We start from the raw sequence: 14,363 nt of genomic DNA, 5'->3' as shown, positions 1-14,363 counted from the left end.
ATAATCCACAAGATGACCCTTCACCATGGATGCACCAGGTTTAGTATATATTTTTTTCCTTGATTTTGTCCTCTATACTTAGGTGCGTCTTATAGTCCAAAAAATAGGGTAACATTTTCTCCTATGTTTTCTCCTAGCCAGGTGATAGTTTTAACTTGTCACTAAAATGCTTTTTAAACCATTAACAAGCAAGAAAATACTCCAAATAGTTTTGATAATATTTGTTCACCTACCTTTTGGTACTTTTTCAATTGCAAAATGATGGGAAGTTATTTTAAGTGGAAGATAAAAAAAAAAAATTTCTTGGAGGAAACTTAGGAGAAAAAGTTAATTGCATGTGGACCATTGCGTTTCCATGGTGCTGTCCACAGTGTTTATGGTCACTTCTGTACATCAGTGAGAGAGTGTGACAGCTGAGCACCTTCATTGAGGTTATTAGTAATCTCCTCCAGTCTACCTCCACTGTATGCCTTATTCCCTGTTGTTAGTAATAAAGCCATAAGTGAGAAATATATGCTGTTTTATGCTAATGACAGTATAATAACCTATTGATATGTCCTGTACAGGAATTCGCTCATGGAATATCAGTCTTGCTTCCTGTGACCTGGATGCACAGCTCAAGCTCTTTGTGACCCGACATCTTGCTCATTTTTCTCCAGACGTCAAAGGTTGGAAACATTTATATTACCAAATATGAATAAAACATATAGATCCAACTGTAATCTGTTATGTATTGGAGATCCAATTGTAATCTGTTATGTATTGGGGCAATTAGGTAATACACTGCAGTGCTACTAATATGCATGAAATGAATGATTGCTTACATATGTCATGTGAAAATCTTATTCAGAGATTATCTATTTCCTCTATGGAATAAAAGAAGATGCATAAGAGTCTTATGGTCGCTGGATCTTCACTAATATTTGTAAAGCAGGCCATATGCACATCGATTTTCCTGGTCGTCTTACAGCAGATTTGAACTTGAATCTGACAGGAACCTATTGCACATCTCCCATAATTTGTCATTTCAATCCGTGTGTACCAAAGATCTGTCGAAATGATCAATCAGACCATATGGAAAATCTTGATCGATTGCGGGCAGGGAAGGAGCAGCAGTAGATCAACACCCAATCGAGTGGTTTGATTGAGTTTCAACAGATTAACATCTATTTGCTTTGTGTAGTAGGAATAGATCCCTCTCTGACTAGATTTAAATCAGAGAGGAATCACTTGTTTTGCCAGAGTGGATGAGAAAGAAATTGATCATCTTTTGGGTTGAATGTTATCCTCTAACCTTTAGCAAAAGATGGTAGCAGAAAATGAATTTTAACCGGCTCAGGACTGCATATGACAGATTCTACGTTGCAGTTGCAGCTTCCCAACTCTGATACATTCTACGCCGTCAATTTCCCACGGCCCTGAGCCGATCGGTTGTAGCCACTTATGCGGCTGTCATGTGACAGCTGAGCGTTTTTTCTATTGGTAAGGAGCCAGTTTTATTGGCTCCTTATCAGATGATCACTGTAAGCCAATCACAGTGAGCTCAAACAAATGAAAAAAGGCTCTGATCCTTAAGGGGCCTGCCAGTCCTAGATGAGTTAAGGAAGAGCAAAAAACATTTTATTCATTAGTAAACAGAACTAGGGGCAAAAAAAAAAAATAGTATGTAATGACTCAACAACATCAAAGAACTGCATACATTTGTATATTTTCTTTGCTTCCCTTATACAGGATCTTCTCAAAAAATTAGCATATTGTGATAAAAGTTCATTATTTTCTGTAATGTACTGATAAACATTAGACTTTCGTATATTTTAGATTCAAATACACACAACTGAAGTAGTTCAAGCCTTTTTTTGTTTTAATATTGATGATTTTGGCATACAGCTCATGAAAACCCATAATTCCCATCTCAAAAAATTAGCATATTTCATCCAACCAATAAAAGAAAAGTGTTTTTAAAACAAAAAAAGTCAACCTTCAAATAATTATGTTCAGTTATGCACTCAATACTTGGTCGGGAATCCTTTTGCAGAAATGACTGCTTCAATGTGGCGTGGCATGGAGGCAATCAGCCTGTGGCACTGCTCAGGTGTTATGGAGGCCCAGGATGCTTCGATAGCGGCCTTAAGCTCATCCAGAGTGTTGGGTCTTGCGTCTCTCAACTTTCTCTTCACAATATCCCACAGATTCTCTATGAGGTTCAGATCAGGAGAGTTGGCAGGCCAATTGAGCACAGTAATACCAAGTAATACCACAGTAATACCAGATGGAAGCATGAAGTGCTCCAAAATCTCCTGATAGCTAGCTGCATTGACCCTGCCCTTGATAAAACACAGTGGACCAACACCAGCAGCTGACATGGCACCCCAGACCATCACTGACTGTGGGTACTTGACACTGGACTTCAGGCATTTTGGCATTTCCCTCTCCCCAGTCTTCCTCCAGACTCTGGCACCTTGATTTCCGAATGACATGTAAAAGTTGCCTTCATCCGAAAAAAGTACTTTGGACTGCTGAGCAACAGTCCAGTGCTGCTTCTCTGTAGCCCAGGTCAGGCGCTTCTGCCGCTGTTTCTGGTTCAAAAGTGGGTTCATGCTTCCATCTGCTGAAAAGCTTTATGGAGATGAAGATTTCATTTTTCAGCACCACCTGGCACCTGCTCACAGTGCCAAAACCACTGGTAAATGGTTTACTGACCATGGTATTACTGTGCTCAATTGGCTTGCCAACTCTCCTGATCTGAACCCCATAGATAATCTGTGGGATATTGTGAAGAGAAAGTTGAGAGACGCAAGACCCAACACTGTGGATGAGCTTAAGGCCGCTATCGAAGCATTCTAGGCCTCCATAACACCTGAGCAGTGCCACAGGCTGATTGCCTCCATGCCACGCCGCATTGAAGCAGTCATTTCTGCAAAAGGATTTCCGACCAAGTATTGAGTGCATAACTGAACATAATTATTTGAAGGTTGACTTTTTTTTGTTTTAAAAACACTTTTCTTTTATTGGTCGGATGAAATATGCTAATTTTGTGAGATAGGAAATTTGGATTTTCATGAGCTGTATGCCAAAATCATCAATATTAAAACAATAAAAGGCTTGAACTGCTTCACTTGTGTGTATTTGAATCTAAAATATATGAAAGTCTAATGTTTGTCAGTACATTACAGAAAAGAATGAACTTTATCACAATATACTAATTTTTTGAGAAGATCCTGTATATTATCATTAGACACAATGGGCTTACTAACCAGCAAACGTGGGCTGGCTTTACTGCTATTAGCTGTCAGATAGTTGCAATCCTACCCTGAGTCATATCACAGTGTAGCAAGAAGTGCTGAAAGTTTAGTGAATTAGAGTTGCAGCCAGTGGCATAACTACAGTTTATGGGTCCTCCCTGAAAAACTTTGATGGGGCCCTCCTAATGTTCACACCCCTTCCCTTGCCTCCCCTGGTGCCCTTCACAGCCTCGAGGTCCATCGTACAAAGGTCATCAAACAAGTATGGCCATCCGGATCTTCACTCCCATAACAAGGGTAGCCACAAAAACACCTGATCTGAGGTATAGTCCCCTGTATTAGAGGAAGGCAAAGTTAGTAGTTGTGGCCCCAACACAGCTTTGGGCCCCCTGCACTGCTGCTCCCCTTTAGTTATGCCCCTGGTTGCAGTCTTGTATGCAAACAGCATTTATAGTTTTCATTTTGGGTGTTTCAATTACCATCCTATGGGCTTGATTCACTAAACCGTGATAACTGATATTACGGTTGCGCTATTGTTTTGCGCATAACATTTTGTGTGCGCTAACACAAATTTTCACGCCCAGAACGCACATTTTCGTGTGAAAAGTCGCATTTTGCACCCGAAAATTTGCATTAGCGCGTGCAAAACATTACGCGCGTTATAATGCGCGCAAAACGCTACCGTGACCATCAGTTATCACGGTTTAGTGAATCAAGCCCTATGAGTGCTAATTTACCATCCAATAAGTCGCCCCACTGCTCTCTGGATGACCTAAATGAGAAAACTTTTGCTAACTTATAGCAGATCATTTTGTTAAAAAAAACAAAAACATTTTTGGCTTCCTGGATCGCAAGTGTTATTCATTTGTTCTTTCTTACTCTCCTTCAGCCCTAAAAAGCAGGTTTAAAACTTCCAAAAACACAAATGGAAGGCAGCACCGGAATGCCAATAGTCAGAGCGTTCCCAGGTCCAAACCCCAGTGCCTCCTGGGGAGCCGCAGATCCACACAACGAATAGGGCCAGCACCGATCAAAATGTATTTAAAGCTCTAACATTAGCCAAGCGGTTTTCTACCCCCAAGCGTTTTAAAAAACGCTCAGAACAGCTCTTGGTGTGCAGAGCCGGGACAAGGTCCTCCAGCACCCAAGGCTGAGACACCAAAGTGCGCCCCTCAATCGTCACACACTGATTGCTATTAGACTAAGAGGCGCCACAGGGCCCACAACCTCCCCAACACCTAAATATCTAGTTATATGGCTTGCAGTCACTGCCATGTATCCCCTTTTCTTATTTCTTTCTGCTTCAAACACATTTAGGAATGTCAGCTGAATGAATTATGCGCCCCCTCCTACACTGCGCCCTGAGGCTGGAGCCTCTCCAGCCTATGCCTCGGTGTGCACCAGCCCTAAGTATACATCGTGACTCTATTGTGCCATGAAATAGCTCTCATTTTGCCTTTCAAGCATTATATAGCCAACTAGTTGACCTAAGCCCGTTTAAAAAACGCGCTCTAGGTCTTTTCACGCCGCTGCCAGTTAGTGCGCATGCGTGCACACCTGTCCACTGCGCACACCCATCCGCTGTGCACACACGCATGCACCCGTCCACTGTGCATACGCGCGCGCACCTGTCCGCCACGCGCATGCACCCATACGCCCAGCTCCCTGACCCCGTCCTCCTGTCCCAATGGCTGACAGTGCTGCGCACATGCGCAGTAACAAAAGGACACGGACACAGGTCCAGGGATGACGCAGGGACTCCTGCGGTTTTATTATATAGGATAACAAGGCTAAAAGGTGGGAACATATGTGGATAGCCAATATCTGTGCTTGGAGATTTATAATAATAAATAAAAGCCAGGCCCTCTCTCACAGTTACACATTAACGTGGACCTCTGGTGTAAATTTAAACCCACACTATCAGCACAGGAAGCAGAAGTTATAACAGAGTAGCAGGAAATATATGTCTAAAAATTGACCACTTGTGCCATAAAATCCAGGTTTTGTTGGTTAGTTACTCCCCCTTTCTGATAAACTGCCATGGCAGTATTCTGCCTTACAAAGACTGCTAAGAGATTGTGTCATCCGTCGGTGGTAGGAGTCTCTTACTATGGCCTGAGAGGTACTCTGCTTCTACCTGTGCCACTGAGCCAGATCTCAGTGATGAAAGGTGAAGAGAAAAGTAATGCATTGTTAGCCACCGTAGGAGGCCAATTGGAACTGCCTCAGAGCTTTCCATTTCCCCTTCCCAAAGAATGGGAACGGTTATAGCAATTGTCATTCTGGTTCTTTTTTTTTTACTTTGGGATTTACAGCAGAGGTCCACTTAAAATGAAGATAAAATGCTCGATTTTAAGCTCTATAACATTCATAAACTCAAACTCATGTGTAACCATGTGTGGGTTAGGAATCAGGCAGGTAGATTGTGCGGGGGTGGGTTAGGGCTAGGCATCAGGCATGTAGTTTGTGCGGTGGGTGGGTTAGGGCTAGGCATCAGGCAGGTAGTTTGTGCGGGGAATGGGTTAGGGCTAGGCATCAGGCAGATAGTTTGGGTGGGGGATGGGTAAGAGTTAGGCATCAGGCAGGTAGTTTGTGCGGGGGGTGGGTTAGGGTTAGGCATCAGGCAGGTAGTTTGTGCGGGGGATGGGTTAGGGTTAGGCATCAGGCAGGTAGTTTGTGCGGGGGATGGGTAAGGGTTAGGCATCAGGCAGGTAGATTGTGCTGGGGGTGGGTTAGGGCTAGGCATCAGGCAGGTAGTTTGTGCGGGGGGTGGGTTAGGCATGAGGCAGGTAGTTTGTGCGGGGGGTGGGTTAGGGTTAGGCATCAGGCAGGTAGTTTGTGCAGGGGATGGGTAAGGGTTAGGCATCAGGCAGGTAGATTGTGCGGGGGATGGGTTAGGCATCAGGCAGGTAGTTTGTGCGGGGAATGGGTTAGGGCTAGGCATCAGGCAGGTAGTTTGTGCAGGGGATGGGTTAGGGTTAGGCATCAGGCAGGTAGTTTGTGCGGGGGATGGGTTAGGGTTAGGCATCAGGCAGGTAGTTTGTGCGGGGGATGGGTAAGGGTTAGGCATCAGGCAGGTAGATTGTGCTGGGGGTGGGTTAGGGCTAGGCATCAGGCAGGTAGTTTTTGCAGGGGGGGTTAGGGTTTGGCATCAGGCAGGTAGATTGTGCGGGGGTGGATTAGGGTTAGGCATCAGGCAGGTAGTTTGTGCAGGGGGTGGGTTAGGGTTAGGCATCAGGCAGGTAGATTGTGCGGGGAATGGGTTAGGGCTAGGCATCAGGCAGATAGTTTGGGTGGGGGATGGGTAAGAGTTAGGCATCAGGCAGGTAGTTTGTGCGGGGGGTGGGTTAGGGTTAGGCATCAGGCAGGTAGTTTGTGCGGGGGGTGGGTTAGGGTTAGGCATCAGGCAGGTAGTTTGTGCAGGGGGTGGGTTAGGGTTAGGCATCAGGCAGGTAGATTGTGCGGGGAATGGGTTAGGGCTAGGCATCAGGCAGATAGTTTGGGTGGGGGATGGGTAAGAGTTAGGCATCAGGCAGGTAGTTTGTGCGGGGGGTGGGTTAGGGTTAGGCATCAGGCAGGTAGTTTGTGCGGGGGGTGGGTTAGGGTTAGGCATCAGGCAGGTAGTTTGTGTGGGGGATGGGTAAGGGTTAGGCATCAGGCAGGTACATTGTGCTGGGGGTGGGTTAGGCATCAGGCAGGTAGTTTGTGCGGGGGGTGGGTTAGGGTTAGGCATCAGGCAGGTAGATTGTGCTGGGGGTGGGTTAGGGCTAGGCATCAGGCAGGTAGTTTGTGCGGGGGGTGGGTTAGGAATCAGGCAGGTAGTTTGTGCGGGGGTGGATTAGGGTTAGGCATCAGGCAGGTAGTTTGTGCAGGGGAAGGGTAAGGGTTAGGCATCAGGCAGGTAGATTGTGCGGGGGATGGGTTAGGGTTAGGCATCAGGCAGGTAGTTTGTGCGGGGAATGGGTTAGGGCTAGGCATCAGGCAGGTAGTTTGTGCAGGGGAATGGGTTAGGGCTAGGCATCAGGCAGGTAGTTTGTGCGGGAGATGGGTTAGGGTTAGGCATCAGGCAGGTAGTTTGTGCGGGGGATGGGTAAGGGTTAGGCATCAGGCAGGTAGATTGTGCTGGGGGTGGGTTAGGGTTAGGCATCAGGCAGGTAGTTTTTGCAGGGGGGGTTAGGGTTTGGCATCAGGCAGGTAGATTGTGCGGGGGTGGATTAGGGTTAGGCATCAGGCAGGTAGTTTGTGCAGGGGGTGGGTTAGGCATCAGGCAGGTAGATTGTGCAGGGGGTGGGTTAGGGCTAGGCATCAGGCAGATAGTTTGTGCGGGGGATGGGTTAGGGTTAGGCATCAGGCAGGTAGTTTGTGCGGGGGATGGGTAAGGGTTAGGCATCAGGCAGGTAGATTGTGCTGGGGGTGGGTTAGGGCTAGGCATCAGGCAGGTAATTTTTGAAGGGGGGGTTAGGGTTTGGCATCAGGCAGGTAGATTGTGCGGGGGTGGATTAGGGTTAGGCATCAGGCAGGTAGTTTGTGCAGGGGGTGGGTTAGGGTTAGGCATTAGGCAGGTAGATTGTGCAGGGGGTGGGTTAGGGCTAGGCATCAGGCAGGTAGTTTGTGCGGGGGGTGGGTTAGGGCTAGGCATTATTATTATTTAGTATTTATATAGCGCCGACATCTTCCGCAGCGCTGTACAGAGTATATATAGTCTTGTCACTAACTGTCCCTCTAGGGAGCTCACAATCTAGTCCCTACCATAGTCATATGTATATATTGTGTAGTGTATGTATTGTAGTGTAGGGCCAATTTCGCGGGACATCAATTAACTTATCCGTATGTTTTTGGGGTATGGGAGGAAACCGGAGTGCCTGGAGGAAACCCACGCAGACAAGGGGAGAACATCCAAACTCCTTGCTGATGTTGATTTGGCTGGGATTCGAACCGGGGACCCAGCGATGCAAGGCGAGAGCGCTAACCACCAAGCCACCGTGCTGCGGGGGGGAGGTAAGGGTTAGGCATCAGGCAGGTAGTTTGTAGGGGGGGTGGTTAGGGTTAGGCATCAGACAGGTAGTTTGTGTGTGGAGGGGTGAGGTTAGGGTTAGGCATCAGGTAAAAGGTTTGTGTGTGTGGGGGGGTGTTAGGGTTAGGCATAAGGCAGGTAGTTTGTGTGCGTGCGGGGGGTTGTGTGTGGAGGGGGGTAGGCATCGGGGGAAGGGTTCTATGTGAGAGTAGGCTTAGGTTTAGCCATAGTAAAGTATCAGTATTTAATACCAATATTTTACACTTTAAGAGTAATATATTGGTATTAAATACTAACATTTTACTATCTGCATTGCTGAGCACACAAATTTTCGTGCACCTTTTTTGTATTTACGCTGCCTTAGGATGTAAACAATGGCTATCAGCATCTCTGTGCTGGCCTCAGGAAACATGGAAAGACTCCCTAACACTCCAGGGTTGCCTCTTGAGCGCATCCCAGTGGCTGCAGGTCTTGAGCGCTTTGAGTCCGTCAGGAGAAAAGCACTATATAAATGTTCAGATTATTGTTATTATTATAAACTCTGGCAATCAAGGTTTTTTACTTAACATTACTTAACAGAATGCCAGTCAGTGTCATGCTTCTATGAGTTGGTTAAATAAAAATGGATCTAAGCTGAGGCAACCATCTTTATGTACAGCTTCAGAGAGGATGCTGATAGTTTGTTTTATCAAAAAAGGTGCTATGCTGCCACCTAGTGGAAAACAATGAGTTATTTTACTATAAACTAGGCAATGTTGAGCTACAGAGGTTAAAATTAGGCCCTTGACTCTCAGTTGGGGGGGGGGGGGGGGGGGGGGGGATGGGGGGAGGTAACGCTGAATAACTTTGCACATTACACTGACTTCACACATTTCCCGCTATCTATATAAAGAAGTTACTTAATTTCTCATGCCATTTTGTATGTCTGAGGATGACATCATAATATCCAGAAACATCTGCTTTTTTTTTTTTAAGGGTTTTTTTTTTTTTTTTTGCTTTTGTAGTGTATTTCAGGGATGGCACAATGACAGAAGTGGATTGATATCTACATATAATATCGATACACTTGGAGAAATGTGTGGCCATAGTTGGAAGAGTTGTGAAAATGAGGAAAAAGTTATTATTTTAAAGCCATTGTTCACTATTTCAGATGTTTTTATTGTTAGTAACTCTGATTATTATTGTTAGAAACAGGGCTGTGGAGTCGGTCCAAAAATCCACCGACTCCGACTCCTCAGTTTAGGATTCCACCGACTCTGACTCCTCTAAATTGCATATTACAATTTTATTGATTAACAGTATGTAACGTGAAATTCGTCTCTTAACTGCCAACGCTTAGGAATTTTACAAGACAACTGAAGTGAGAAGGATATGTAGACTATTATATTTATTCCCTTTAGACTAAAACTAGTCCTTGGTAAGAGTACTTGTAAAAGGTACAAACCGGAACAAAGAACTTCTATCAGGCCCTAGGCAATGTAACTGTGGGTACATGTAAGAATGATGTGCAGGTACTCTGCAGGGGAATGAGGCGATTCTTCCTCTATCACACATTCTTCATGCACAATCTGAACAAGGTTTATGGGTGACAGACAACACCTCTCTGTTCAATGTGCACAACATTCTCAGTGGATTCCCTGCAGCTCTGTGGGGAGTGCATATGTAGAGTATAGTACTACTGTGTACCAAAGTAAACCTGAGACAGATGAAATTAAAGTTTTATACATACCTGGGGCTTCCTCCAGCCCCCTTCAGGCTAATCAGTCCCTCGCTGTCCTCCTTCGCCACCTGGATCTCCTGCTATGAGTCCAGGTACTTGAGCCAGTCTGGTGTAGTGCGCATGCACACACTCCGCCGCCGGGGGCGTACTACACCTGCGCAGCACTATTGCGCAGGTGCAGAATGCTCCTGGCTGTGGAAGCGGCACGTAGCCAGACTGCTCTGACTGGCTGAATTACTGGGACTCATAGCAGAAGTTCCAGGTGGTGAAGGAGGACAGCGAGGAACTAATTAGCCTGAAGGGGGTTGGAAGAAGCCCCAGGTATGTATAACACTCTTCTTTTCATCCGTCTAAGGTACTCTTTAATTTGTAGTCACCAAACCAAATGTTAACAACATATCAAATTATTTGATTTCATGAGCATACATTTGCATAAACCAGCATCAATGCAGAATTATTTCCATTTCATTGACCATCTCTATTAGTGACACGGCTACACATCAGGCTTTATTCTTACAGCATAGACGTTATTTAGTATATATAAGAGATTCCTGTGTACACATCATATATACAGTCACAATCAGATATGTATATCTGACTTTAAAAATACGGGGACTGCTTTATTGAAGCAGCACAAGTAACTCATTTCGATTGGTTTATTTCATTTTTGTGGACTGAGCACAGCTATTACAAACAAACAAACACAGAACATTTATATCGCGCTTTTCTCCTGGCGGACTCAAAGCGCCAGAGCTGCAGCCACTAGGACGCGCTCTATAGGCAGTAGCAGTGTTAGGGAGTCTTGCCCAAGGTCTCCTACTGAATAGGTGCTGGCTTACTGAACAGGCAGAGCCGAGATTCGAACTCAGGTCTCCTGTGTCAGAGGCAGAGCCCTTATCCATTACACTATCCAGCCACCACGGCTGTATATATACTGTATATATACATTATTTTTAATGACTATTATCTGAGAAATAGAACATTTTATTATATTTTCTATTTTAATTACAGTTACAAATTCATTAGGAGTCAGAGTCGGTGCATTTTTTCCCGACTCCGACTCTGACTCCAGGCACCCAAAATTGCTCCGACTCCGACTCCACGACTCCGACTCCACACAATTATATATTTGTAGCAGTCATTTTGGAGAAATTGCCTTTAGAAAAGTCAGTCACATGACCAAGAGATTTTTGCACACAGTATGGTGCTGCCAGAAGGACTGGAGTTGCTTTCACACCCCAGAGCAGATCACCTGACCCCACCCATGTCCTCCCTGTAGTCTTGTGGAGCACATGGAGGGCAGGATTAGTTTTATGTTCACAAGGAAAACTGGCTAATGCCTACCCGCCAAATGCTTGGCATGGTGATGATAGGATGGGGGAGGGGTTCAGGAGTGTTTCTAGCATTTTTGTCACTCCAGGCAAGAAGTCTTGTGTCGTCCCCCCCCCTTCCCCAAAGAAAATAAACATGCACACACTAAAGAATATATAAACCGTGTGGTGTATAAGGTGGATGCTTAATACAAGAAGTCCCCAAGATACAAACAACCCACCCATTTTGTTGCACACCCTCTTCCTGCATTCCCTCAGCTTAGTGTGTAAATGCAGAGTACAGCGCAGCAGAAGCTGTGCGCTCACCAGTGCTGTGCTTCAGCCTGGGACAGGAGGAGCCTAGGCACAATGGGACAAAGGGATGCATGGGGAACAGAAGGAGGCACAAGGGGACAGAAGGAGGCACAGAAGGTGGCACAGGTGGACAGAGGTGGCACGGGGGACAGAAGGAGGCACATGGAGAGAGAAAGAGGCACAGGGGGACTGAAGGAGGCACAAAGGGGGGCAGAAGGAGGCACAAAAAGGGACAGAAAGAGGCACAAAGGGTGACAAAAGGAGGCAGAGGATGGGAAGAAGCACAGAGGGACACAGGAGCGACTGCCAGTAACTTACACTATCCAGGGACCTGTGATGCTGCTGCTCCTCAGGAGGTATGACCTGCTTAAAGGGGAACTGAAGTAAGAGGTGTACGGAGGCTGCCATATTTATTTCCTTTTAATCAATACCAGTTGCCTGGCAGCCCTGCTAATCCTCTGCCTCTAATACTATTAGCCATAGCCCCTGAACAAGCATGCAGCAGATCAGGTGTTTCAGACTTTAAAGTCAGATCTGACAAGACTAGCTGCATGCTTGTTTCTGGTGTTATTCAGATATTACTGCAGAGAAATTAGACCAGCAGGGCTGCCAGGCAACTGGTATTGATTAAAAGGAAATAAATATGGCAGCCTCCGTATACCTCTTACTTCAGTTCCCCTTTAAAGAGAATCTGTACTGTCCGATTTGTACAATAAAAAAAACATACCAATCGAGTGAGTGTGATCTCTTGGATCCCTCTTTGCCGTTCCTGCCACTCCACGCCGCAATCCTGGCTTTTAATCGCAAGTTTTAGGCAGTGTTTACAAACAAAAAACATGGCCGCTAACCAGGAAGTGATGTTTGTGTGTACGTATGTATGTATACATATATATATATATATACATACATTTTGGTTGGAAAAACGGTGACACTTCCCAATGGTAGACCTTGGTATCTGTCACATTATGTAAATTGTGGTACGATGCTGGTGGTGTATCTTCTGACATGCCCCTGTGGGGCCTTTTATGTCGGCAAGACTAAACGCGATTTAAGATCTCGAATGTCAGGACCACATCACCAGCATCACAAGTAAAAACACCCGCACTGTTCCTACGCCGAATGCTCGGCACTTTAAGTCGGTACATGGTGGTAACCCGTCGGGCGATCGCCTGGATCGCATCCATCGGACGTTCCGGGGTAGTAATAGTGACCGCCTGCTGCTTCAGAGAGAATCCAGGTGGATCTTTGACCTACGGGCCACGGATCCACCTGGGTTGAATGAGAACAATAGCTATTCTTCTGTTTTGCCCATTTAGTGGTAGTTTTGATCGGGCGCTATGTCTCTTGTATGGGCTCCTGGTGTCCTCTGCGCCCTGTGCGCCTCCCTCTTCCCCTGCAAGTTGCTGGTGGGTGCTAGTACAGCATCCCTATACAATTTCCCAGTACTCCACACTCTAGGGTGGTGATTGTTATATAACATAAAAGAAATATTGATTTTTCTTTTCCAAATCTAGATTACGACTGTTATGTTTATACAGCCTTCTGTCTGTAATTAACTGGGGCTTCTTAATTTACCACCATATCTATATATGTCTTTATTGTATGGTCCTTTGATGGCTTCCATGACATTTATTTCCTTTGTTTAATAGTTACCTACCTCACCTTTGGGACTGGAGTTCGCTCTTCTGCTCCCTGCATTAGGCTGGCTGGGCCTTTCAGTCCCATGCCTCCCTCCTGACATCTTGCCCCCTCCTTTGTGTAGGTGTGGTCTGTGGGAGTGTATGTGCGGCCCTGTGCTCCACTGAGTGGGATTGTGATTGTCTGGACACGTCTGTCGGCGCCTGCTGCGCCCGCCCCACCCCCCCACCCCCCCGGCTCTCAAGTGGATGATGTCTTGTGCCGCTCTCCCTCCCCCGGACGGGGTTTGGGCCGTGGTGGGCGGCGCTGCATATGCCGATTGGCGGGCACTGGTATTTAGGTTTGTGCATGGATGAATGAGGCTATTCTACCACTCCCCCTTCCAAAAAGCCGGAAGTCCGGCGAAACATGTCAGGACAGCGTGGCTTGGCGTCCTGAGGCTGTTCACACTCGCCGATCACCGCAGTCACACACTGCCTGGCCGCAACACTTCTCCTGGCTGGACTTCTGCTTCTTCCATTCCCCTCTAGCCAAGACCTTGGTCTCTTTAAGGCACTCCAGTAACTACCCTATCATTTGGGTTGCATGGACTCTGTTGGTGATTATGGAGGCAAGTCACATGGAGCAACGGACACATTGACTGGAGCTGATGAGACACCACAAATTTGGTACTGTATGCACTGCTTCACTGGCAATCTGGAATATGCTTTATGTTCATCCACTGCATTATTATATACTTTGCTGCATACAGTGTCTGTCGCTCTTGCCTGTCCACTGATGGACTCTGCTTTGTGCCTTGCTTTTACTACTCTTCATAAAGAGATCTGCAAGACTTATGAAGTCTGAATCTTTGCTCTACTGTAAGCCTGCTGCTTACGGCTGTCTGCTATTGCTGGACATTGTGCTGCAATTAAAGGAGAATCAGAGTACTTGCCTAGCTTGCTCTCCTATCCTTTGCTTGCTCTTTATGGTTGCTGTGCTTTGCTGGACATTGCCCTGTATCAATTGACTGTTCCTTGCTGAGTTTGAATCAATCGACTATATAGTCAAACGCAATGGACTTTTTAGATAACTTCATGAACTGTGCATTCACTGTTGTGCACGCCATTCAACCAGAATGAGGA

General features: G+C 46.0%; 2 protein-coding genes across 3 annotated transcripts in view; one reads left to right on the top strand and one right to left on the bottom strand.

Moving 5' to 3' along the window:
• PPIP5K1 (diphosphoinositol pentakisphosphate kinase 1) overlaps positions 1 to 14,363 on the bottom strand; it is a 508,717-nt gene that overhangs the window by 11,944 nt on the left and 482,410 nt on the right. The gene's annotated exons all lie outside the window — the stretch shown is intronic.
• The window catches only part of MAP1A (microtubule associated protein 1A), a 228,180-nt gene that overhangs the window by 46,805 nt on the left and 167,012 nt on the right, over positions 1 to 14,363 (top strand). Inside the window, exon 2 of the mRNA XM_068275288.1 lies at positions 567 to 668. Within this exon, the coding sequence (XP_068131389.1) occupies positions 567 to 668 (102 nt within the window). The remainder of the gene's footprint in view (positions 1 to 566; positions 669 to 14,363) is intronic.

Source organism: Hyperolius riggenbachi, chromosome 3 (genome assembly GCF_040937935.1).
Source record: "Hyperolius riggenbachi isolate aHypRig1 chromosome 3, aHypRig1.pri, whole genome shotgun sequence".
Classification (NCBI taxonomy): domain Eukaryota; kingdom Metazoa; phylum Chordata; class Amphibia; order Anura; family Hyperoliidae; genus Hyperolius; species Hyperolius riggenbachi.
This window is presented reverse-complemented; position numbering and strand designations above follow the sequence as displayed.